The sequence below is a fragment of the Coregonus clupeaformis genome, chromosome 36 (genome assembly GCF_020615455.1).
Source record: "Coregonus clupeaformis isolate EN_2021a chromosome 36, ASM2061545v1, whole genome shotgun sequence".
NCBI classification, from domain to species: domain Eukaryota; kingdom Metazoa; phylum Chordata; class Actinopteri; order Salmoniformes; family Salmonidae; genus Coregonus; species Coregonus clupeaformis.
Genome location: NC_059227.1, coordinates 39,734,946 through 39,761,965, shown reverse-complemented (window position 1 = coordinate 39,761,965; position 27,020 = coordinate 39,734,946). Strand labels below are relative to the sequence as shown.

Below are 27,020 nucleotides of genomic sequence, written 5' to 3'. Positions count from 1 at the left end.
TTATTCTGCTGTAGATTCAGCCCTGATCATGGTGCAGTAGATTCATATTATTCTGCTGTAGATTCAGCCCTGATCATGAGGCAGTAGATTCATATTATTCTGCTGTAGATTCAGCCCTGATCATGGTGCAGTAGATTCATATTATTCTGCTGTAGATTCAGCCCTGATCATGGTGCAGTAGATTCATATTATTCTGCTGTAGATTCAGCCCTGATCATGGTGCAGTAGATTCATATTATTCTGCTGTAGATTCAGCCCTGATCATGGGGCAGTAAACATTACACTCACAAACCTTTCAGAGGAATAGAGACATTTCAAATGTTATTATTATAAATAAACAGAAATATGGGTTGTACATTTACAATGGTGTTTGTTCTTCACTGGTTGCCCTTTTCTTGTGGCAACAGATCACAAATCAGGCTGCTGTGATGGTAAATTGGTATTTCACCCAGTAGATATGGGAGTTTATCAAAATTGGATTTGTTTTCAAATTCTTTGTGGGTCAGTGTAATCTGGGGGAAATATGTCTCTAATATGGTCATACATTTGGCAGGAGGTTAGGAAGTGCAGCTCAGTTTCCACCTCATTTTGTGGGCAGTGTGCACATAGCCTGTCTTCTCTTGAGATCCAGGTCTGCCTACGGCGGCCTCTCTCAATAGCAAGGCTATGCTCACTGAGTCTGTACATAATCAAAACTTTCCTTAATTTTGGTCATTCACGGAGGTCAGGTATTCTGCCACTGTGTACTCTCTGTTTAGGGCCAAATAGCATTCTAGTTTGCGCTGTTTTTTGGTAAATTCTTTCCAATATGTAAAGTAATTCTCTTTTTTTGTTTTCTCATGATTTGGTTGGGTCTAATTGTGTTGTTGTTGTTGTCCTGGGGCTCTGTGGGGTCTGTTTGTGTTTGTGAACAGAGCCCCAGGACCAGCTTACTTAGGGGACTCTTCTCTAGGTTAATCTCTCTGTATGTGATGGCTTTGTTATGGAAGGTTTGGGAATCGCTTCCTTTAAGGTGGTTGTAGAATTGAATGGCTCTTTTCTGGATTTTGATAATTAGTGGGTATCGGTCTAATTCTGCTCTGCATGAGGCAGCACAACACAACATACCTTAACACGGAACAAGATCCCACAACCCACTAGTGCCAATAGGCTACCTAAGTATGGTCCCCAATCAGAGACAACGAGCTACAGCTGCCTCTGATTGGGAACCACACCGGCTAACATAGATCTACACGATCTAGATCTAAACATAGAAAATGCAACATAGAACATACTACACAGAAAATACACACCCTGACTCAACAAATACGAGTCCCCAGAGTCAGGGCGTGACAGTACCCCCAAAGGTGCGGACTCCGACCGCACAACATAAACATAACAGGGTAGGGGCCGGGTGGGCATTCCGCCTCGGAGGCGGATCCGGCTCAGGGCGTGACGACCACTTACTCTCCGCCTCCCTGTTGCGCCCCTGGTCTGGTCTGGACCTCAGCGCGCTGCTTCCCCTCTCCTTCCTCCCACGATACGCCAGGCCCTGTCTGGACCCTGGTGTGGGAGACCCCGAACCTGGAGAGGGGCTGACATCTGGGTCTGGACTGGAGCCGCTGACCGGAGCTGGACCGGGCACCGGTGGAGCGGACTGCACAGGCTCCGGACTGGAGCCGCTGACCGGAGCTGGACTAGGCACCGGTGGAGCGGACTGCTCTGGCTCCGGAGTGGAGCCGCTGACCGGAGCTGGACTGGACCCCGGTGAAGCGGATTGCTCTGGCTCCGGAGTGGAGCAGCTGACCGGAGCTGGATCAGGCACCGGTGGAGCGGACTACTCTGGCTCCGGAGTGGAGCCGCTGACCGGAGCTGGACTGGACCCCGGTGAAGCCGATTGCTCTGGCTCCGGAGTAGAGCAGCTGACCGGAGCTGAACTTGGCACCGGTGGAGCGGACTGCTCTGGCTCCGGAGTGGAGCAGCTGACCGGTGCCGGACCAGGCCCCGGTGGAACAGGCACGGGCCGTGCCGGACTGGACACACGCACCACTGTCTTGGTGCGGGGAGCAGGAACGGGCCGGACCGGGCAGGCGACGCGCACCACTGGCTTGGTGCGGGGAGCAGGAACGGGCCATACCGGACTGGCGACGCGCACCACTGGCCTGGTGCGAGGGGCAGGAACAGGCCGGGCCGGGCTGGCGATGCGCACTACTGGCTTGGTGCGAGGGGCAGGTACAGGCCGGGCCGGGCTGGCGACGCGCACCACTGGCTTGGTGCGAGGGGCAGGAACAGGCCGGGCCGGGCTGGCGACGCGCACCACTGGCTTGGTGCGAGAGACAGGAACAGGCCGGACCGGGCTGCCCCTCGCACCACTTGCTTGGTGCGAGGGGCAGGAACAGGCCGGGCCGGGCTGGGCTGGCAAAGCGTACCACTGGCTTGGTGCGAGGGGCAGGAACAGGCCGGGCCGGGCTGGCAACACGCACCACTGGCTTGTTGCGAGGGACAGGAACAGGCCGAACCGGGCTGGCGACGCGCACCACTGGCTTGGTGCGAGGGACAGGAACAGGCCGGACCGGGCTGGCGACGCACACCACTGGCTTGGTGCGAGGAGCAGGAACGGGTCGGGCCGTACTGGGAACACGCACCACTGGCTTAGTGCAGGGAGCAGGAACGGGCCGGACCGGACTGGCGACACGCACCACTTGCTTGGTGCGAGGAGCGGGACTGGGTTCCTTTATTAACCCCCGCTCCTTCTGCTGCCTAACCAGCTCCTCTCGCCGTGCCTCTACACTTTCCTTCTCCCTTTTAGCCTCCTGTAGCGCCTCCCTCTGACCGAATAACTCCTGCTCCCTCTGAACCAATAGCCCCCGTAACATGGTGGCCTCCTCTCCTAACCTGCAGATTCGCCCTTTAACGGCCTCCTGCTGCCTCGTCGTCCACACCGTGTGCCCCCCCAAAATGTTTTATTGGGTTTGCCTCTCGGGTCTCCGTCGCCGGCACTGTTGGCGCCGTTTCTCCTCTCTATACCGGGCCTCCACTGTCTCCTCCCAAGGACGGCGATCCATCCCAGCCTGAATCTCCTCCCAAGTCCAGGATCCCTTAACGTCCAGGATCTCCTACCAGGTCCTGGCTGTCTGCTCCTGGACACGCTGCTTGGTCCTCGTTTGGTGGGATCTTCTGTCACGTTCGTTGATAAACGGACCAAGGCGCAGCGTGATATGCGTACATGTTTATTAAATATCAAACACAACGACAAAATAACAAACAAAACGAAACGTGAAGTCCAAGGCAGCACAACACATTTACATTACATTTTAGTCATTTAGCAGACGCTCTTATCCAGAGCGACTTACAGGAGCAATTAGGGTTGAGTGCCTTGCTCAAGGGCACATTTACGTCATTTAGCAGACGCTCTTATCCAGAGCGACTTACAAATTGGTGCATTCACCCTATAGCCAGTGGGATAACCACTTTACACTTTTTTTTATTTATTTTATATATATTTTTTATTTTATTTTATTTTTTATTTTTATTTTTTTGGGGGGGTGGAAGGATTACTTTATCCTATCCCAGGTATTCTTTAAAGAGGTGGGGTTTCAAATGTCTCCGGAAGGTGGTGAGTGACTCCGCTGTCCTGGCGTCGTGAGGGAGCTTGTTCCACCATTGGGGTGCCAGAGCAGCGAACAGTTTTGACTGGGCTGAGCGGGAACTATGCTTCCGCAGAGGAAGGGGAGCCAGCAGGCCAGAGGTGGATGAACGCAATGCCCTCGTTTGGGTGTAGGGACTGATCAGAGCCCGAAGGTACGGAGGTGCCGTTCCCCTCACTGCTCCATAGGCAAGCACCATGGTCTTGTAACGGATGCGAGCTTCAACTGGAAGCCAGTGGAGTGTGCGGAGGAGGGGGGTGACGTGAGAGAACTTGGGAAGGTTGAACACCAGACGGGCTGCGGCATTCTGGATGAGTTGTAGGGGTTTAATGGCACAGGCAGGGAGGCCAGCCAACAGCGAGTTGCAGTAATCCAGACGGGAGATGACAAGTGCCTGGATTAGGACCTGTGCCGCTTCCTGTGTAAGGCAGGGTCGTACTCTCCGAATGTTGTAGAGCATGAACCTGCAGGATCGGGTCACCGCCTTGATGTTAGCGGAGAACGACAGGGTGTTGTCCAGGGTCACGCCAAGGCTCTTCGCACTCTGGGAGGAGGATACAACGGAGTTGTCAACCGTGATGGCGAGATCATGGAACGGGCAGTCCTTCCCCGGGAGGACACAACATACCTTAACACGGAACAAGATCCCACAACCCACTAGTGCCAATAGGCTACCTAAGTATGGTCCCCAATCAGAGACAACGAGCTACAGCTGCCTCTGATTGGGAACCACACCGGCTAACATAGATCTACACGATCTAAATCTAAACATAGAAAATGCAACATAGAACATACTACACAGAAAATACACACCCTGACTCAACAAATACGAGTCCCCAGAGTCAGTGTCACGATCGTCAGGGAGAGACCAAGGCGCAGCGTTGAATGCGAACATTATATATTTATTTAGAATGATCACACGATCAAAACAACAACGATAACGTGACGGCTACAGTATAACACAAACCAAATCAGAACAAGAAACCACAAACACAAAGTGAAAGACAGACAGTTAAATATGGCTCCCAATCAGAGACAACCAGCTGACACTCGTTGCCTCTGATTGGGAGTCACTCAGGCCAACATAGATAGACAACGACTAGAACCTAAACAAAATAAACACCCTGGCTCAACATACGAGAGTCCCCAGAGCCAGGGCGCGACAGTACCCCCCAAAGGCGCGGACTCCGACCGCGCCAACCAACCACAACAGGGAGGGACCGGGTGGGCACTCCGCCTCGGCGGCGGATCCGGCTCGGACATGACCCAGGCACGGGTTGTGCTGGACTGACGACGCGCACCCCCTGGCTTGGTGCGTGGAGGAGGAACGGGCCTTACCAGGCTGACGACGCACACCGTAGGCTTGGTGCGTGGAGCAGGGACAGGCCGGACTGGGCTGACGAAGCACACCACTGACTTGGTGCGGGGAGCAGGAACGGGCCGAGCCGGGCTGACGGGCGCACCACTGCCTTGGTGCGGGGAGCAGGAATGGGCCGGACCGGGCTGACGAAGCGCACCCCTGACTTGGTGCGGGGAGCAGGAATGGGCCTTACCAGGCTGACGACGCACACCGTAGGCTTGGTGCGTGGAGCAGGAATGGGCCGGACCGGGCTGACGAAGCGCACCCCTGACTTGGTGCGGGGAGCAGGAATGGGCCGGACCGGGCTGACGACGCGCACCACTGACTTGGTGCGGGGAGCAGGAATGGGCCGGACCGGGCTGACGACGCGCACCACTGACTTGGTGCGGGGAGCAGGAATGGGCCGGACCGGGCTGACGACGCGCACCACTGACTTGGTGCGGGGAGCAGGAACGGGCCGCGCCGCGCCGGGCTGACGAAACGCACCACTGACTTGGTGGGAGTGACCGGAACAGGCCGGACCGTACTGAGAACACACACCACTGGCCCTACGTGGGGATCAGGAACAGGCCGGACCGGACTGGCAACACACGCCAGTACCTCTCGCCGTGCCTCTACAACCTCCTTCCCCCTGGTGACCAGTGACTCCCGTAACCTGGCGGCCTCCTCTGCCAACCCGCTGGACCGCTCTATCGCGGCCTCCTGCTGCCCCGACGTCGTGAGCCCCCCCCTAAAAATTTTCTGGGGGTCTCTCCTCCCCGTGGGCCAGGCCTCCATCGTTCTCGCCCAACTCTCGCTCCTCTGTCTCCAACTCCCGCCATTCAGCTCCTCAATGGGCTTGACCCAGTCGAAGCTCTTCCTCAACTGGTCCCAAGTCCACCCTCTCTGCTCCTCACTAGGCTTGACCCAGTCGAGGTTGCCACGGAGATCTGCTAGCGATGGCTCCTGGACACGCTGCTTGGTCTGGTTTTGGTGGTTTCTTCTGTCACGATCGTCAGGGAGAGACCAAGGCGCAACGTTGAATGCGAACATTATATATTTATTTAGAATGATCACACGATCAAAACAACAACGATAACGTGACGGCTACAGTATAACACAAACCAAATCAGAACAAGAAACCACAAACACAAAGTGAAAGACAGACAGTTAAATATGGCTCCCAATCAGAGACAACCAGCTGACACTCGTTGCCTCTGATTGGGAGTCACTCAGGCCAACATAGATAGACAACGACTAGAACCTAAACAAAATAAACACCCTGGCTCAACATACGAGAGTCCCCAGAGCCAGGGCGTGACAGTCAGGGCGTGACACAACCATAAAGGGCAATGGGTTCTATAACTGATTCAAGTACAGTGGGGGAAAAAAGTATTTAGTCAGCCACCAATTGTGCAAGTTCTCCCACTTAAAAAGATGAGAGAAGCCTGTAATTTTCATCATAGGTACACGTCAACTATGACAGACAAATTGAGAAAAAAAAATCCTGAAAATCACATTGTAGGATTTTTAATGAATTTATTTGCAAATTATGGTGGAAAATAAGTATTTGGTCACCTACAAAGAAGCAAGATTTCTGGCTCTCACAGACCTGTAACTTCTTCTTTAAGAGGCTCCTCTGTCCTCCACTCGTTACCTGTATTAATGGCACCTGTTTGAACTTGTTATCAGTATAAAAGACACCTGTCCACAACCTCAAACAGTCACACTCCAAACTCCACTATGGCCAAGACCAAAGAGCTGTCAAAGGACACCAGAAACAAAATTGTAGACCTGCACCAGGCTGGGAAGACTGAATCTGCAATAGGTAAGCAGCTTGGTTTGAAGAAATCAACTGTGGGAGCAATTATTAGGAAATGGAAGACATACAAGACCACTGATAATCTCCCTCGATCTGGGGCTCCATGCAAGATCTCACCCCGTGGGTCAAAATGATCACAAGAACGGTGAGCAAAAATCCCAGAACCACACGGGGGGACCTAGTGAATGACCTGCAGAGAGCTGGGACCAAAGTAACAAAGCCTACCATCAGTAACACACTACGCCGCCAGGGACTCAAATCCTGCAGTGCTAGACGTGTCCCCCTGCTTAAGCCAGTACATGTCCAGGCCCGTCTGAAGTTTGCTAGAGTGCATCCAGAAGAGGATTGGGAAAATGTCATATGGTCAGATGAAACCAAAATATAACTTTTTGGTAAAAACTCAACTCGTCGTGTTTGGAGGACAAAAAATGCTGAGTTGCATCCAAAGAACACCATACCTACTGTGAAGCATGGGGGTGAAAACATCATGCTTTGGGGCTGTTTTTTCTGCAAAGGGACCAGGACGACTGATCCGTGTAAAGGAAAGAATGAATGGGGCCATGTATCGTGAGATTTTGAGTGAAAACCTCCTTCCATCAGCAAGGGCATTGAAGATGAAACGTGGCTGGGTCTTTCAGCATGACAATGATCCCAAACACACCGCCCGGGCAACGAAGGAGTGGCTCGTAAGAAGCATTTCAAGGTCCTGGAGTGGCCTAGCCAGTCTCCAGATCTCAACCCCATAGAAAATCTTTGGAGGGAGTTGAAAGTCCGTGTTGCCCAGCGACAGCCCCAAAACATCACTGCTCTAGAGGAGATCTGCATGGAGGAATGGGCCAAAATACCAGCAACAGTGTGTGAAAACCTTGTGAAGACTTACAGAAAACGTTTGACCTGTGTCATTGCCAACAAAGGGTATATAACAAAGTATTGAGAAACTTTTGTTATTGACCAAATACTTATTTTCCACCATAATTTGCAAATAAATTCATTAAAAATCCTACAATGTGATTTTCTGGTTTTTCTTTTCTCATTTTGTCTGTCATAGTTGACGTGTACCTATGATGAAAATTACAGGCCTCTCTCATCTTTTTAAGTGGGAGAACTTGCACAATTGGTGGCTGACTAAATACTTTTTTTCCCCACTGTATAACCTCAATTTTGAGAAAATGGCCCTTGAATGTTTTGGTACCTACTGGAGAGGTCTTCTTTGTCTACACCCATTCAGCACCCTCTTAAGCTTTAGCCCCACCCATTTCTTTTTTGCCAACATTTACTGACATGGCCATATTCAACAGTGTTGAACGTTCATAAATTCGTCAGTTATTCTGCGCTCTGGCACACTCAGACGAGAGTGCTCTGAAATCGGAGTAGAGAGCCAGAGCGAATTTACCAGCTATGTCTATCAACAGTTGTCGCAGTGACGTCATAAACATTCTATTGAAATAGTTTCTTCCATAGTAGAGTCTTTTGATTAGACATGTAGCTAGCTAGCTAAACAATGAACCATAATCCCAACTCATAACGTTACTACCCTGCATTGAACCAGGTACAATGTTAGATAGCTAACATTAGGTTATAACTTGCAATGCAAATGGCTCTGAGATACGAATAATATTACTACACAGATCATACACGTAATGTTAGCTAGCTTGCCAGCCAGCTAACGTTAGCTAGCTAGCTAAGAGTACACTTTAACTTGAAAAGAAAACTACTTTCTGACAAAATTAGAAACGTGTAATATCTGAAAATGTAGCTAGATGTCATGGTCGCCCTTAGTTTGAAGATGTAATCCGTACAGGTGTTTTATACAACCGCCTTCTGTGTGTTCTCTTTTCGACTCTGTCTGCATATTTGCAATCAAACGGCAGAATTTTCTCCATCTCCTTAGCTATCATACTCTAATTCCACTGATTTCAAAACTCGGTCCTCAAGAAAGTGGAGAGCAACACTTATGCAGTTCTAATACGTGATATCTTTAAAAAAAGACGCATTAGAAAGGATTACCTACACATACTGACCAGCTCATATTATAGACATTTACATTTACGTCATTTAGCAGACGCTCTTATCCAGAGCGACTTACAAATAGGTGCATTCACCTTATAGCCAGTGGGATCACCATTCACCTTATAGCCAGTGGGATCACCATTCACCCTATAGCCAGTGGGATCACCATTCACCTTATAGCCAGTGGGATAACCATTCACCTTATAGCCAGTGGGATCACCATTCACCTTATAGCCAGTGGGATCACCATTCACCCTATAGCCAGTGGGATCACCATTCACCTTATAGCCAGTGGGATCACCATTCACCCTATAGCCAGTGGGATCACCATTCACCTTATAGCCAGTGGGATCACCATTCACCTTATAGCCAGTGGGATCACCATTCACCCTATAGCCAGTGGGATCACCATTCACCTTATAGCCAGTGGGATAACCATTCACCTTATAGCCAGTGGGATCACCATTCACCTTATAGCCAGTGGGATCACCATTCACCTTATAGCCAGTGGGATCACCACTTTACAGAAGCGTTCTACATGGCAGACCAATCCGAACTCATCTCTTGGCATGTCCAGCCCACTCATTATCTCAGCCAATCATGGCTAGCGGGAAGGTTGCTGTCTTTTTCCATGGCTAAACCAACTAGGCTCGTAATTTAACAATTGTATTCGTATTTACAGATGGCATACAAGTTTGTTATTAAGGCACATGAAAGTTCACATGTTCCAGAATGCATTTCTCCCCCCAAAAGGTTTACGTTCAAATGCCTCTCCTGTGAAGTAGTGATGTGCGACATGCACCTAGTTTCCTGACGTGCGACATGCACCTAGTTTCCTGACGTGCGACATGCACCTAGTTTCCTGACGTGCGACATACACCTCGTTTCCTGAAACTAGTCACAGATGGTTTCAGCCCACTATGCAGCAGCTAGCTACCATTCACCTGCCAAAGACCATGTTGGCCTACTGAGCTAAAGACTAGGCATTATTTCTGGAAGCTTACATGAGATTTCTTGCTGCTGTACCAGTACCAGAGAATGGAGAAAGATGGTGTGTGTTTCCAGGGGCACATGGTCTCCAGTGTTTGTTCATTATGGTCTCTGAGTCTCTTAGGGCTCATTAATGTAGCCTCCTTAACGACACACCTATAAACTTAGCCTGTTAGCCTGGAAGCCTATTAGCCTGCTAGCCTGGAAGCCTATTAGCCTGTTAGCCTGGAAGCCTATTAGCCTGTTAGCCTGGAAGCCTATTAGCCTGCTAGCCCGTTAGCCTGCTAGCTACACACCTATAAACTTAGCCTGTTAGCCTGGAAGCCTATTAGCCTGTTAGCCTGGAAGCCTATTAGCCTGCTAGCCCGTTAGCCTGCTAGCTACACACCTATAAACTTAGCCTGTTAGCCTGGAAGCCTATTAGCCTGCTAGCCCGTTAGCCTGCTAGCTACACACCTATAAACTTAGCCTGTTAGCCTGGAAGCCTATTAGCCTGCTAGCCCGTTAGCCTGCTAGCTATACACCTATAAACTTAGCCTGTTAGCCTGGAAGCCTATTAGCCTGCTAGCCCGTTAGCCTGCTAGCTACACACCTATAAACTTAGCCTGTTAGCCTGGAAGCCTATTAGCCTGCTAGCCCGTTAGCCTGCTAGCTATACACCTATAAACTTAGCCTGTTAGCCTGGAAGCCTATTAGCCTGCTAGCCCGTTAGCCTGCTAGCTATACACCTATAAACTTAGCCTGTTAGCCTGGAAGCCTATTAGCCTGCTAGCCCGTTAGCCTGCTAGCTATACACCTATAAACTAAACTGCTTGCTTGTTAGTGACACCTATAAAACTTGCTAGACTGTTAGAGCAGACATAGTTTTTTGCTTCTAGCATCATTATATAGTGTTGTTTCAGTATGCTAGTTATCAAATCAAATCAAATTGTATTTGTCTCATGTTACATACTGTTGTTTTAACACAGTGATCTGATTAGCTGATAGGATCGTTAAACCCAGCTAGCCTGTTAGCAGCCTAGCATAATATTAGCACCTTGTTTAACTTGGTTGTGATTTCATGAGTGGCTTGCTTTATTAAACACGCCATGTTGTTTTAGCATTATATGGCTAGCATCATTAGAAACTGCGTTGTACTAACACAGTAGCCTAATGGTAATAGCAGCTAGCTTGATTGAACACTGTTGTAACGCTAATAGCATCTAGCCTCATTGAACACTGTTGTAACGCTAATAGCAGCTAGCCTGATTGAACACTATTGTAACGCTAATAGCAGCTAGCTTGATTGAACACTGTTGTAACGCTAATAGCAGCTAGCTTCATTGAACACTGTTGTAATGCTAATAGCAGCTAGCTTCATTGAACACTGTTGTAGCGCTAATAGCAGCTAGCTTGATTGAACACTGTTGTAACGCTAATAGCAGCTAGCTTGATTAAACACTGTTGTAACGCTAATAGCAGCTAGCTTGATTAAACACTGTTGTAACGCTAATAGCATCTAGCCTCATTGAACACTGTTCTAACGCTAATAGCAGCTAGCTTGATTAAAAACTGTTTTAACGCTAATAGCATCTAGCCTCATTGAACACTGTTGTTAAATAGCTGTTGTTAATAGCAGGTATGGGGCAGTCTCAGTCTGGTGCTAAAACTCATACAGAAGCACTCACATGTTATTTGATAGTGGTCATTGGTTAAAGTTCAGTCTTTATTTTTCAACCTCTGTCTCTCTCTCTATCTCTCTCTCTCTCTCTCTCTCTCTCTCTCTGTCTCTCGCTCTCTCTCCAGGACTCGTGTGAGATGGCCCCCCCCACACCCCCAGAGGAAGTTGACCCCTCCCCTCGCAGGAAACGTGGCCGGCGGAAAATGGAGCCTCTGGAGCCGAAGGAACCTAACATGGAGGCAAGGACTCCACTTAGCTGGTCTGCAGCGTGCCTGTATAATAATAAGATGGTCATTCAGCAAAGACAGACAGGCAGACAGAGAGACAGACAAAACTAGCTAACATGTGTGTGTGTGTGCAGGGGGAAGGCAGCAGGCTGCGCAGAAGGCCGGTTCCCAGAGAGACGTTTCAGGCTGGAGATCCTTTTTACATCAGCAGGAGACAGAGAGACAAGTGGATCAACCGCTGGAGTAGAGAGGTAGGAGAGAGAGGGAGGAGGGAGAGAGAGAGAGGGAGAGAAGGAGAGGAGGGAGGGAAAGAGAGAGGGAGTGAGAGAGCAGAGAGGGAGGTAGGAGAGAAAAAGAGAGGGGGATGGAGAGAGGGCAGGCAAAGAGAGAGGAGGGAGAAAGAGGGGGGAGAAAGAGGGGGGAGAGAGGGCGGGAGGAAGGGCGGGAGGAAGGGCAGGGAGATAGAGAGTGGGGGAGAGGGTGAGAGGTAAGAGAGAGAGTGGGGGAGAGGGTGAGAGGTAGGAGAGAGAGTGGGGGAGAGGGTGAGAGGTAGGAGAGAGTGTGGGGGAGAGGGTGAGAGGTAGGAGAGAGAGTGGGGGGAGAGGGTGAGAGGTAGAAGAGAGAGTGGGGGAGACGGTGAGAGGTAGGAGAGAGTGTGGGGGAGAGGGTGAGAGGTAGGAGAGAGAGTGGGGGAGAGGGTGAGAGGTAGGAGAGAGAGTGGGGGAGAGGGTGAGAGGTAGAAGATAGAGGGGGATTGGTAGGAGAGAGAGTGGGGGAGAGGGTGAGAGGTAGGAGAGAGAGTGGGAGAGAGGGTGAGAGGTAGGAGAGAGAGTGGGAGAGAGGGTGAGAGGTAGGAGAGAGAGTGGGAGAGAGGGTGAGAGGTAGGAGAGAGAGTGGGGGAGAGGGTGAGAGTTAGGAGAGATAGTGGGGGAGAGGGTGAGAGGTAAGAGAGAGAGTGGGGGAGAGGGTGAGAGGTAGGAGAGATAGTGGGGGAGAGGGTGAGAGGTAGGAGAGAGAGTGGGAGAGAGGGTGAGAGGTAGGAGAGAGAGTGGGGGAGAGGGTGAGAGGTAGGAGAGAGAGTGGGAGAGAGGGTGAGAGGTAGGAGAGATAGTGGGGGAGAGGGTGAGAGGTAAGAGAGAGAGTTTGGGAGAGGGTGAGAGGTAGGAGAGATAGTGGGGGAGAGGGTGAGAGGTAGGAGAGAGTGTGGGGGAGAGGGTGAGAGGTAGGAGATAGAGTGGGGGAAAGGGTGAGAGGTAGGAGAGAGAGTGGGGGGAGAGGGTGAGAGGTAGGAGAGAGTGTGGGGGGAGAGGGTGAGAGGTAGGAGATAGAGTGGGGGAAAGGGTGAGAGGTAGGAGAGAGAGTGGGGGAGAGGGTGAGAGGTAGGAGAGAGAGTGGGGGAGAGGGTGAGAGGTAGGAGAGAGAGTGGTGGAGAGGGTGAGAGGTAGAAGAGAGAGTGGGGGAGAGGGTGAGAGGTAGGAGAGAGAGTGGATGAGAGGGTGAGAGGTAGGAGAGAGAGTGGGGAGAGGGTGAGAGGTAGGAGAGCGAGTGGGGGAGAGGGTGAGAGGTAGGAGAGAGAGTGGGGGAGAGGGTGAGAGGTAGAAGAGAGAGTGGTGGAGAGGTTGAGAGGTGGAGAGAGAGTGAGGTAGAGGGTGAGAGATAGGAGAGAGAGTGTGGGAGAGGGTGAGCGGTAGGAGAGAGAGTGGGGAAGAGGGTGAGAGGTAGAAGAGAGAGTGGTGGAGAGGGTGAGAGGTAGGAGAGAGAGTGGGGGAGAGGGTGAGAGGTAGGAGAGAGTTTGGGGGAGAGGGTGAGAGGTAGTCGAGAGAGTGGGGGAGAGGGTGAGAGGTTGGAGAGCGAGTGGGGGAGAGGGTGAGAGGTGGAGAGAGAGTGAGGGAGAGGGTGAGAGATAGGAGAGAGAGTGTGGGAGAGGGTGAGAGGTAGGAGAGAGAGTGGGAGACAGGGTGAGAGGTAGAAGAGAGAGTGGGGGAGACGGTGAGCAGTAGGAGAGAGAGTGGGGGAGAGGGTGAGATGTAGGAGAGAGAGTGGGGGAGAGGGTGAGATGTAGGAGAGAGAGTGGGAGAGACGGTGAGAGGGTGAGATGTAGGAGAGAGAGTGGGGGAGAGGGTGAGAGGGTGAGATGTAGGAGAGAGAGTGGGGGAGAGGGTGACAGGGTGAGAGGTAGAAGAGAGAGTGGTGGAGAGGGTGAGAGGTAGTCGAGAGAGTGGGGGAGAGGGTGAGATGTAGAAGAGAGAGTGGGGGAGAGGGTGAGATGTAGGAGAGAGAGTGGGGGAGACGGTGAGATGTAGGAGAGAGAGTGGGAGAGACGGTGAGATGTAGGAGAGAGAGTGGGGGACAGGGTGAGAGGTAGAAGAGAGAGTGGGGTAGGAGAGCGAGAAAGGGTAGAGAGCGATAGAATGAGACAGAGAGGGAGGGAGAGAGAGAGGGGTAGGAGAGAGAGAAAGGGTAGATAGAGAGAATAAGACAGAGAGGGAGGGAGAGAGAGAGAGAGAGAGAGAGAGAGAGAGAGAGAGAGAGAGAGAGAGAGGGGTAGGAGAGAGAGAGAGAGAGAGAGACAGAGAGGGAGGGAGAGAGAGAGAGGGGTAGGAGAGAGAGAAAGGGTAGATAGAGAGAATGAGACAGAGAGGGAGGGAGGGAGAGTACTTACGTGTGTGTGACATAGGTTAACTAGTTCCAGATACAGTGGTGTAGTATTGCAGCCAGCTGTGGTCTTAGTCCTGCCCTCTCGTTCACAACCCAATATATTGACTACCTGCTCACACTGCACAGACAGGGGAGGGAAAGTGTGTGTGTGTTTCATAAGAACATCTGTTCAGTAAAATAGTTGTCTGTGTAAATCACACACCTCACTACTGACCAATTATAGAGAGAGAGAGCTGTTGGTAAACATCGTCCAATGAAATGCTTACTTGTAGGACAATGCAACAACAATAAGAAATCTGAACATAAAGTAAATGGTAGTAGAATAGAATAGATATTTTAGCGTCAGGATAATACAGGAAGTAAGGATAATACAGGAAGTAAGGATAATACAGGAAGTAAGGATAATACAGGAAGGGACAGTTTATAGTCCAATATTACACGTGTTTTGGGGAAGGGGGGTAGTGGGGTGTGTGTGTGTGTGTGTGTGTGTGTAGTGTAGTGTAGTGTACACTTCAATACACTTATTAAAAGTGTACTTTACATTACTTGTTTTTCAGTCTTTAAGTACGCTATACAGTGCATTGGGAAAGTATTCAGACCCCTTGACTTTTTCCACATTTTGTTACGTTACTGCCTTATTCTAAAATGGATTAAATAAAAAAATGTCCTCAGCAATCTACACACAATACCCCATAATGACAAAGCGAAAACAGGTTTATCTTATTTACATAAGTATTCAGACCCTTTGCTATGAGACTCGAAATTGAGCTCAGGTGCATCCTGTTTCCATTGATCATCATTGAGTTCTTTCTACAACTTGATTGGAGTCCACCTGTGGTAAATTCAATTGATTGGACATGATTGGGAAAGGCACACACCTGTCTATATAAGGTCCCACAGTTGACGGTGCATGTCAGAGCAAAAACCACGCCATGAGGTTGAAGGAATTGTCCGTAGAGCGCCGAGACAGGATTGTGTCGAGGCACAGATCTGGGGAAGGGTACCAAAAAAGTTATGCAGCATTGAAGGTCCCCAAGAACACAGTGGCCTCCATCATTCTTAAATGGAAGAAGTTTGGAACCACCAAGACTCTTCCTAGAGCTGGCCGCTTGGCCAAACTGAGCAATCGGGGGAGAAGGGCCTTGGTCAGGGAGGTGACCAAGAATCTGATGGTCACTGACAGAGCTCCAGAGTTCCTCTGTGGAGATGGGAGAACCTTCCAGAAGGACAACCATCTCTGCAGCACTCCACCAATCAGACCCCCCCCAAAAAAGAACAAGTGTTCAAAAGTCAAACAAATTATAAAATACATCTCTAATGAAATAAAAAATATATAAAAAGAATTGTAATATATAACCAAAAAAATTATCCCAAACCCCCATCCAAAACATAAATCATGAAATAACTAACCAAACAACCACAACAAAATTCCAAGCTCTCCTCAACAGTGCAATACACATTTATAAAAAAAATACACAATATCAAGACATTTATTTAAAAAAATACAATAAAGAGAAGTACAAATAAGAGGGTAATGTTCTGTGTGTGTGTGTGTGTGTGTGTGTGTGTGTGTGTGTGTGTGTGTGTGTGTGTGTGTGTGTGTGTGTGTGTGTGTGTGTGTGTGTCTGTGTCTGTGTGTGTGTGTGTGTGTGTGTGTGTGTGTGTGTGTCTGTGTGTGTGTGTGTGTGTGTGTGTCTTGTGTGTGTGTGTGTGTGTGTGTGTGTGTGTGTGTGTGTGTGTGTGTGTCTGTGTGTGTGTGTGTGTGTGTGTGTCTGTGTGTGTGTCTGTGTGTGTGTGTGTGTGTGTGTGTGTGTGTGTGTGTGTGTGTGTGTGTGTGTGTGTGTGTGTGTGTGTGTGTGTGTGTATACTGTATGTTAGGGTGGGTGAGTGAGTGGGAGTCGGTGCAAAAAGTCTCTTGAGAAGCAGGTGTGAAGAGTCAGTGTAAATAGTCTCTAAGGTGCAGGTGTGAAGAGTCAGTGTAAATAGTCTCTAAGGTGCAGGTGTGAAGAGTCAGTGTAAATAGTCTCTAAGGTGCAGGTGTGAAGAGTCAGTGTAAATAGTCTCTAAGGTGCAGGTGTGAAGAGTCAGTGTATATAGTCTCTAAGGTGCAGGTGATTGTCTGTGTTCTATCAGATGTTCTGGGTAAGGCTGTGGTGAACTGTTGCTCTGATGGTGTTTTTTCTACCCATTGGCCCTTCTTCTCTGGTCTGCTGATGCAATCAGGTCCTCAAACTCAGGGAAGAGCTAGGGTGGGGAGGTTATTAAAAATGCATCAGGGTCCTCTGCCTCTGTCTCCACATCAGCCATCATGTCTTCAGTTGCCCAAATCGCTGCTTCTCTTCAGCAGAGAGTTATTTTGCCCGACTGGCCATAGCCTGTGAAATTACAGGAGACAATAAGATATTCTGCCCAATAATAAATGGTCTTGAACACTGGAATCTCAAAACTTAAAAAGCACACCCTAAAAGTGGAACAAGTCTCAACTTTTCAAAACTCAGTACTGTATTTATAATGCATGGATTGGTTTACGTTTATAAACGAACCCGTCTCTGGTGAGGGTTAGGGTTAGGGTTAGGGTTAGGGTTAGGGTTAGTAGTTACCGTCTCTGGTGACTTTGTTATGTTCCATTCCTTTGCTCCGTCTGGGGTGTCTGATGACTTGTGCCTCTCTTTCAGTCCAATACCGATTTGCAGCTGCATCTGAGGAGTCAGTGTGGTTTATTGGCATTGGTTATATGCATCAAAATCCTGGAGAAAATTATAAGATGTAGAATTATGTTCCAAACAGTACATGTCTTTATGGGGCTACTCACCTTCAACATCTGCCATGCTAATATTGAACATTAGCTACCACCAATGTGCAAGTTGTAAAATAAAATTATGGATAAGTCATTCAGTCTTGCTCGACGCCTGTTCCGGTGCAGTGCTCTGCTGTAGCTGCTGTAGCATCGTTGAGCTACTTGTGTCATCAGCCTTTTGTTCATATCAGCCACCGTGTTGTAATCCGTTATCTGATTCAGCCTGGCCATAAATTGTTGGAAATCCATGCCCTCGTTTGGTGATGCATCGTTCCTTCGGAACTAATTTTATCAATAGCCGCTTGTCTCCTTTGCTATATTTTACTAGGCTTGGTTAGCTAGCTAATGTTAGCTAGCTACCATAGTTAGCTACCAAGCTATCTGTTCTTCCACTAACGTTGGGTAGCTAATGTTAGCAAACTGTGCTTCTGTAGCTAGCTAGCTAGCTAACTTTGCTAGCCAGCTAACATTAGCTTGTTTTAGTCAAAACAGCAACGTGCAATTTCTTACTCCTACAACTAAAATCCATGTAACATGATCATGTTAACTACAATGTTTGTTAACTAGCTAGCTAGTAACGTTAGTTATTGACTGTAGTCATTTTACTTATCTATCTAGCTAGCTAGCTACTTCTGCTAACATTACAACGGATACAGTGCTAGCCAGTAGAGATAGCTATGCTAGCTAGCTAGATTGCTTTGTTGACAAATAATACGACTATACCACCCCTTAAGTAGACCAGACCTAGCTGCTATCACATTGGGGAGCCACCCCTTAAGTAGACTGGAGCTGTCTATCGCATTGGGGAGCCACCCCTTAAGTAGACTGGAGCTGTCTATCGCATTGGGGAGCCACCCCTTAAGTAGACTGGAGCTGTCTATTCATTGGGGAGCCACCCCTTAAGTAGACCGGAGCTGTCACAAGTTTTTCAATGGTAAACGGTCTGAGTAAGACATCTTCATTTATCCACCATCTTTGGCTCTAGGTGCAAGATCCACAAGACTTCGCTCAAAGTCTGTATCGGTAATTCTATATAAAATATCTCTGCCTCACATATTAGTTATTGACGATTGGCTGTAAGAATATAGTTAGTGTCGCTAACATGTCAAAGCACAAGGCAGATGATCTCAAACCCAGGACTTGGCTCATGAAATAGTGTGGCCACTGGCTGCCACAGACTTTGGGGAAAGGCAGCATACTATGAACATTAAGCTAAGTTCTATGATAAATTCACTCATCAATGCACAGTTGAACGGCAAGACACAGTCACTTTTCCTGAGGAATTGCCATTGCAGCAAGAACAGACCCAGGAGTTACAGACCCAGGAGTTACAGACCCAGGAGTTACAGACCCAGGACCCCTTGTTGTCAGGATGAACATGGTACGTGTGTGTTTATTATTACGGATAAACTTGTCTCTCCCCCAGTAGCCATAACAATTTATAAAGTTGAATACTTTATTGTTAATTTTCAATGTCATTCTACTCTAAACCTTTATTAGAAATGTTTTTTGTTTGTGTGATGTTTTAAACTTTCATGTAACCTATTTGGGATTTATTTTTATCTGTTCAACAAAACAGATCCAGGTCAAGCTCACACAGGTTGCAACAAATGCCTCCAGACATCTCCATGGAAATGGTGTGAAAAAGCAGATGACTCCATCATGCACTGAATGGACAACCATGTACTGCAACGCCAGAAGGAAGTTCATAAACTGCAAGGGAGTATGTGAACACAGGAGAAGACCAAGGCAGAGAGGAAATCAATAGAGACTGAAACTAGGATTCTCTGAGATATTTAAATAGACATATTTCATGACCATAGACATGTCTGTAGTGGACCCTGTGCAGAATCTTTTACTGGGGACAGCAAAACACGTTTTTACTGTCTGAAAGAATATTGGTGTGATGGATGATGGAATACTAAGAAATATTCAGCTTAAAGTTGATGCACTGAAAGCATCTGCAGACATGGGGCCAAATACCTGCAGACATGGGGCCAAACACCTGCAGACATGGGGCCAAATACCTGCAGACATGGGGCCAAATACCTGCAGACATGGGGCCAAATACCTGCAGACATGGGGCCAAATACCTGCAGACATGGGGCCAAATACCTGCAGACATGGGGCCAAATACCTGCAGACATGGGGCCAAATACAGTGGGGGAAAAAAGTATTTAGTCAGCCACCAATTGTGCAAGTTCTCCCACTTAAAAAGATGAGAGAGGCCTGTAATTTTCATCATAGGTACACGTCAACTATGACAGACTGTCACACTCTGGCTCCAAGGACTGTGTGTTAGAGCCAGGGTGTATTTCATTTGGTGGTGTTGGGTTGGGTGAGTTTCATTTGTTTGTGTTTTTGGTGATTGGTTAATGACTCCCAATCGGAGGTAACGAGTGTCAGCTGTCGGCTCGTTATCTCTGATTGGGAGCCATATATATTCTGTGTGTTTTCTCCTGTGTTTTGTGGGTTATTGTTCCGTGTTCAGTCGTGTCACTGAGGACTTCATTATCGTCATTTGTTGTTTTGTCGTGGTTGCTTTATTAAGAAAGTCATCATGTTCACTCCACGCGCTGCGTATTGGTCCGCTCCTTCCGACGATCGTGACAGAATAACCCACCATAAAGGAACCAAGCAGTGCGTCCAGGAACAAAGGGTCTGGACATGGAAGGAACTGGTGGACGGAAAAGGGTCCTGGACTTGGGAGGAGATCCTCGATGGGATGGATCGCCGTCCTTGGAGCGAGACGGTGGAGAGGCGACGGCGAGAGGAGCAACGGCATCAGCAGGGCCATCATCGTCGGAAGGACGAGAGGCAACCCCAAGAAATTTTTGGGGGGGGGCACATGGCTTGGGCGACGGAGCAGCAGGAGGCTGCCACAAGGCAGAGTCAGAGGGCTGCCAGGTTAAGGGGGCTGACGGAGGCAGAGAAGGGACGGATTCAGTGGGCTACCAGGTCAAGGGGGCTACTGGGTAAAGCAGGGAAGGAAGGTGTTGAGGCACGGCGTGAGGTACTGGGGTGTGTAACCAGTTCGGTCCGGCCCGTTCCTAGTCCCGAGGTGCAGCCAGTAGTGTGTGTTCCCGTGACGGTACGGCCTGTTCCGGTCCCTCGCACTAAGTGTAAGGTGCGCGTCGCCAGCCCGGTTCGGCCTGTTCCTGCCATACGCACCAAGTATGCGGTGCGCGTCGCCAGCTCAGCCCGGCCTGTTCCTACTCCACGCACCAGGGATACGGTGCGCTCGCCAGCCCAGCCCGGCCTGTTCCTACTCCACGCACCAGGGATACGGTGCGCTCGCCAGCCCAGCCCGGCCTGTTCCTACTCCACGCACCAGGGATACGGTGCGCTTCGCCAGCCCGGCCCGGCCTGTTCCGGCCACTCGCACCAGGGATACGGTGCGCGTCGCCAGCCCCGCCCGGCCTGTTCCTGCTCTCCGCACTAGGCGTGAGGTGAGTCCCCAGGGTCCAGCATGCCCTGTTCCGGCTCCCCGCACTAGGCGTTATGGGAGTCCCCAGGGTCCAGCATGCCCTGTTCCGACTCCCCGCACTAGCCCTGAGATGCGTGTCCTCAGCCCGGTACCTCCAGTTCCGGCACCACGCATCAGGCCTACGGTGCGTCCCCAGGGCCAAGCATGCCCTGTTGCTGCTTCCCGCACTAGCCCTGAGATGCGTGTCCTCAGCCCGGTACCTCCAGTTCCGGCACCACGCATCAGGCCTACGGTGCGTCCCCAGGGTCCAGCATGCCCTGTTGCTTCTCCCCGCACTAGCCCTGAGATGCGTGTCCTCAGCCCGGTACCTCCTGTTCCGGCACCACGCACCAGGCCTACGATGCGCCTCAGACGGCCAGAGTCTGCCGTCTGCCCAACGGGGCCTGAACTGTCCGTCTGCCCAACGCCGTCTGAACTGCCCGTCTGCCCAACGCCGTCAGAGCCTTCCGCCAGACAGGATCAGCCAGAGCCGTCTGCCAGACAGGATCAGCCAGAGCCTTCTGCCAGACAGGATCAGCCAGAGCCTTCTGCCAGACAGGATCAGCCAGATCCGTCAGTCGGCCATGAGCAGCCAGATCCGTCAGCCAGCCATGAGCAGCCAGATCCGTCAGCCAGCCATGAGCAGCCAGATCCGTCAGCCAGCCATGAGCCAGCCAGCCAGGATCCGCCATTTAGTCAGGTGCTGCCCCTTAGCTCGGTGTTGCTCCTTATCCTGGTGCTGTCCCTTATCCTGGTGCTGTCCCTTAGCCTGGTACTGCCCCCTTAGTCCGGTACTGCCCCTTAGTCCGGTACTGCCCGTAGTCCGGTACTGCCCCTTAGTCCGATGCTGCCCCTTAGTCCGGTGTTGCCCCTTAGTCCAGGTGGGGTTAGTTGGAGGGTGGTCATTGGGAGGAGGCTACCGAAGCAGGTTGTGACTGCGGTGGGGTGGGGATCACGACCGGGGCCAGAGCCGCCACCGGGGACAGACGCCCACCCAGACCCTCCCCTAGACTGTATGCTGGTGCGCCCGGAGTGCGCACCTTTAGGGGGGGGTACTGTCACACTCTGGCTCCAAGGACTGTGTGTTAGAGCCAGGGTGTATTTCATTTGGTGGTGTTGGGTTGGGTGAGTTTCATTTGTTTGTGTTTTTGGTGATTGGTTAATGACTCCCAATCGGAGGTAACGAGTGTCAGCTGTCGGCTCGTTATCTCTGATTGGGAGCCATATATATTCTGTGTGTTTTCTCCTGTGTTTTGTGGGTTATTGTTCCGTGTTCAGTCGTGTCACTGAGGACTTCATTATCGTCATTTGTTGTTTTGTCGTGGTTGCTTTATTAAGAAAGTCATCATGTTCACTCCACGCGCTGCGTATTGGTCCGCTCCTTCCGACGATCGTGACACAGACAAAATAAGTATTTGGTCACCTACAAACAAGCAAGATTTCTGGCTCTCACAGACCTGTAACTTCTTCTTTAAGAGGCTCATAGGCCAAATACCTGCTAAAATCTCATCATGGTTTTCTCATTTCAATACACAAGAAAATAGGAAATAGGAAATATTGGACATGTGTTTACTCCTTATTCAATGCAAATTAATTACTTAAAAATCATACAGATGTTTGTTTTAGTCTCTCACAGTTGAAGTGTACCTATGATAAAAATTACAGACCTCTACATGCTTTGGAAGTAGGAAAACCTGCAAAATCGGCAGTGTATCAAATACTTGTTCTCCCCACTGTAGTCTGAAGGAGTTGGAGGGTCAACCCACTGTATGTCCTGATGGTACCAAGTACCTAAGTGCCATTGATCCGAGTGACAATAAGGATCTGACCAGTGTTGAACTTGCAGTGAGCTCAGAAATTATTTGCTGCCCCCTAAACAGCTGTTTGTCATAGCAAGTGAATATAGGAATGATCTGTATAGTGTCTTCACATTAATGTATCCAAACAAGGATCTCACCATTGTACAGCTGACAGAACAACATGATCAGGTAGACATGCTGGGAGAGGTTACAAGCACTGATCAAAGTAGAAGTTCTTGCTCATCATGTGTAGTATAAAGTGGTTCACCTACCACACATTCAACCAGATGCAGAGCACCAGGCATAGTAACACAGTTGTTCTCTTGTGATGGACTTGTTGGTCGAGCACATGAAAACATTTCATGTCATGCCATTGGTTCCAGAAACATCCGAATCAATATAATTTCAAGCCCCCCTGTTGAGGTTTGAGGCAAGGCATTGGAACTGTATCAGAGGCACAGTTTATTCCAGTTCAGAGAATTATGAAGCGCTGTGCGTATTGCAGTTTGGACTACAGAGACAGTAACTCGGGTAGTACCAGTTTAAAGCAGGGCTGATTTTTAGACGTCAGGCTACTTGGAGGTGAAACTATGACAAATCAAGGGGCCTAGCATTGGGAATCTGAAAGCAAAGCTACTGTTTATTTCTTAAGTTGTAGCGGTAAAAACGTTTCATTATTCATCACGGTTTGTGTTTATTTTTTAAAGTGTATCATCATTTTTATACGTTTTATTATTAGTTTTTTTAATGGAACTTTGCATTCTATTGTGAAAATGCCAGAGGGGTTAAAATCCCTTTTTAGCTTTAATTAATGACGCCTTTCTGTTTTATGTTCTTTGATAATATTTGATTGTTTTTTTATTTGATTGTTTTAAGTGTGTTGCTATTTTAAATGCACTTCAAATAAAGTTTGAATTGAAGTTTGATTTGATATTGGATCTTTAATTGACGATTGTTTGAATATAGACTCCATGAACTTTGTAGTCTATCATTCTTATTGAGCTAGGTTAGCCAGCAGCTAGGTTAGCCAGCAGCTAGGTTATCCAGCAGCTAGGTTAGCCAGCAGCTAGGTTATCCAGCAGCTAGGTTAGCCAGCAGCTAGGTTAGCCAGCAGCTAGGTTATCCAGCAGCTAGGTTAGCCAGCAGCTAGGTTAGCCAGCAGCTAGGTTATCCAGCAGCTAGGTTAGCCAGCAGCTAGGTTATCCAGCAGCTAGGTTAGCCAGCAGCTAGGTTAGCCAGCAGCTAGGTTAGCCAGCAGCTAGGTTATCCAGCAGCTAGGTTAGCCAGCAGCTAGGTTAGCCAGCAGCTAGGTTAGCCAACAACGAGGTTAGCCAGCAGCTAGGTTAGCCAGCAGCTAGGTTAGCCAGCAGCTAGGTTAGCCAGCAGAACACCACCCTGCATCCCACTGCTGGATTGCCTCTGAAGCTAAGCAGGGTTGGTCCTGGTCGGTCCCTGGATGGGAGACCAGATGCTGATGGAAGTGGTGTTGGAGGGCCAGTAGGAGGTCCCTGGACCGGAGACCAGATGCTGCTGGAAGTGGTGTTGGAGGGCCAGTAGGAGGCACTCTTTCGTCGGGTCCCAAAAAATATCCAAATTCCCCAGGGCAGTGATTGGGGACATTGCCCCAGGGCAGTGATTGGGGACATTGCCCTGTATAGGGTGCCGTCTTTCAGATTGGACGTTAAACGGGTGTCCTGACTCTCTGTGGTCACTAAAGATCCCATGGCACTTACCGTAAGAGTAGGGGTGTTAACCCCGGTGTCCTGGCTAAGTTCCCAATCTGGCCACCTAATCATTCCCAGCTTCTAATTAGCTCATTCCTCTCCCCTGTAACTATTCCCCAGGTTGTTGCTGTAAATTAGAATGTGTTCTCAGTCAATTTACTGGGTAAAATAATAGGCCTACTAAATAAATGATTGGAGTAGATTGCCTACTGGGGTGTGATATGAGGACCTTCCAGAGCTGACGAATCAAGACTGGTCAAGCTCAGTTTTTATTCTGACTTCACAATACTGAGCTTCTAATTCTTATCATTAAAGATAGTCTTACATGTACACACTCAGAAACATTTCATGTGTTTCAAGCCTGCTAAAAGCCTGCTAGTGGTTAGCTAGTAGAGGTAAGCCAGCAGGGGTGGAAAAGGGGCTAAAAGCCTGGATATGGTCAAGTGATAAGGCTTGATTCAGAGCAGGACTCGATATTATGTGGGTCTTTAGTGTCTTTTGTGGACAGTGGTTTCTCTCGTGCTCGTGTAGTGCTCCTCTTTACGTCACTTTTACGAACTCTTTTCCGACATGACTTCGGTCAAATGCGCATAAAATTTACATTTCTCTCAAAATACAAACGTAAAGCCATATGTCGTATAGGGGTTGTTTAGTAGAAGGATGAAACAAATCAGAATGTTTTACAGCAAACGGATTCTTCCCTTTAATATACCTTGCAATACTTTATGGAGATCAATGATTTGTATCAAATCGTATTGGTCACATACACGTGTTTAGCAGATATTATTGTGGGTGTTTTAGTCATTTAGCAGAAGCTCTTATCCAGAGCGACTTACAGTTAGTGAGTGCATAAATTTTTCATACTGGCCCCCCGTGGGAATCGAACCCACAACCCTGGTGTTGCAAGCGCCATGCTCTACCAACTGAGCTACAGGAGGCTTGTGTTTCTAGCTCTGACAGTGAAGTAATATCTAACAAGTAATATCTAACAATTTCACAACATATACCCAATACACACAAATCTAAGTAAAGCATTGGAATTAAGAATATATAAGTAAATATATGGACGAGCAAGGTCAGAGCGACATGGACTAAGATACAGTAGAATAGTATATAAAAAAATATATATATATTGTAAAGTGGTTGTCCCACTGGCTATCATAAGGTGAATGGACCAATTTCTAAGTGGCTCTGGATAAGATGTGTCTGGATAGTGTCTGCTAAATGACAAATGTAAATGTAAGGACGCGGCAAGGGATGCCATCTGGGCCGGCAGCCTTGCGAGGGTTAACATGCTTAACGGCAGCCTTGCGAGGGTTAACATGCTTAACGGCAGCCTTGCGAGGGTTAACACGCTTAAATGTCTTACTCACGTCGGCCATGGAGAAGGAGAGCCCACAGTCCTTGGTGGTGGGCCTCGTCGGTGGCACTGTGTTATCCTCAAAGCGGGCGAAGAAGGTGTTTAGCTTGTCTGGAAGCAAGACGTCGGTGTCCGCGATGTGGCTGGTTTGCCTTTTGTGGTCCGTGATTGTCTGTAGACCCTGACATATACGTCTCGTGTCTGAGCCGTTGAATTGCGACTCCACTTTGTCTCTATACTGATGTTTTGCCTGTTTGATTGCCTTGCGGAGGGAATAACTACACTGTTTGTATTCTGCCATATTCACAGTCACCTTGCCATGGTTAAAACATCTCCTATACACTTCCTGATAAACTCTGTCACCGTATCAGTATATACGTCGATATTATTCTCTGAAGCTACCCGGAACATATCCTAGTCTTGAAGCGTGGATTCCGATTGGTCAGACCAGCATTGAATAGTCCTTAGCACGGGTACTTCCTGTTTGAGTTTCTGCCTATAGGAAGGGAGGAGCAAAATGTAGTCGTGGTCAGATTTGCCGAAAGGAGGGCGGGGGAGGGCCTTATAACCAACCGTCGAGTGTTTTAGCAGCGCGAATACTACAGCCGATGTGTTGATAGAACTTTGATAGCCTTTTCCTCAAATTCGTGTTTTCCAGTTTGCATAAAGTCCAGTGAAGTTCTTTGAGGGCCGTCGTGGTATCGGCTTGAGGGGGGATATACACGGCCGTGACTATAACCAAAGAGAATTCTCTTGGGAGATAATACGGGCGGCATTTGATTGTGAGGTATTCTAGGTCGGGTGAACAAAAGGACTTGAGTTCCTGTAGGTTATCACAATTACAACATGAGTCGTTAATCATAAAACATATTCCTCCGCCCTTCTGCTTCCTGTCTGCGCAATGAACTGAGAAGCCATCTGGCTGGACCGACTCGGACAGTATATCCCCAGAGAGCCATGTTTCCGTGAAACAGAGGATGTTACAAATCCTGATATCTCTCTGGTAAGGAACCCTCTCCCTGAGCTCCTCAACTTTATTATCCAAAGACTGAACATTAGCGAGTAATATACTCGGAAGCGGTGGGTGGTGTGCGCGCCTCCTAAGTCGGACTAGAAGACCCCTCCGATTACCTCTCCTCCAGCGTTGTTTTGGGTTGGCCTCTGGAATCAGTTATATTGCCCTGGGGGCTGCGAACAAAGGAGCCGCTTCGGGAAAGTCGTATTCCTGGTCGTAATGCTGGTAGTGCTGGTGAGTTACCGCCGCTCTGATATCCAATAGTTCTTCCCGGCTGTATGTAATAACACACAAAAGAATTTGGGCTAATAACGTAAGAAATAATACGTAAAAAAAACTAAATACTGCAAAGTTTCCTAAAAGCTAGAAGCAAGGAAGCGCCATTTTCCTTTAGCAATATGTGTGTTTACTGTGTATGTGTGTATGGGAGTGTGTATGAGAATGTGTGTAAGTGTAGTGGGTGATTTTGGACGGAGTCAGGCGCAGGAGGGAAAAATCACAGAATAAATGGTTTATTCAGGAACACA

At 48.9% G+C, this 27,020-nt stretch overlaps 1 protein-coding gene across 2 annotated transcripts in view; it reads left to right on the top strand.

The window, feature by feature from the left end:
* The window catches only part of LOC121552431 (DNA (cytosine-5)-methyltransferase 3A), a 164,584-nt gene that overhangs the window by 39,619 nt on the left and 97,945 nt on the right, over nucleotides 1–27,020 (top strand). The window contains exons 4-5 of one of the 2 annotated variants that reach the window (XM_041865364.1): nucleotides 11,573–11,686; nucleotides 11,809–11,925. In XM_041865364.1, the coding sequence (XP_041721298.1) occupies nucleotides 11,573–11,686; nucleotides 11,809–11,925 (231 nt within the window). The remainder of the gene's footprint in view (nucleotides 1–11,572; nucleotides 11,687–11,808; nucleotides 11,926–27,020) is intronic. The other variant, XM_041865365.1, reaches the window with a different exon arrangement.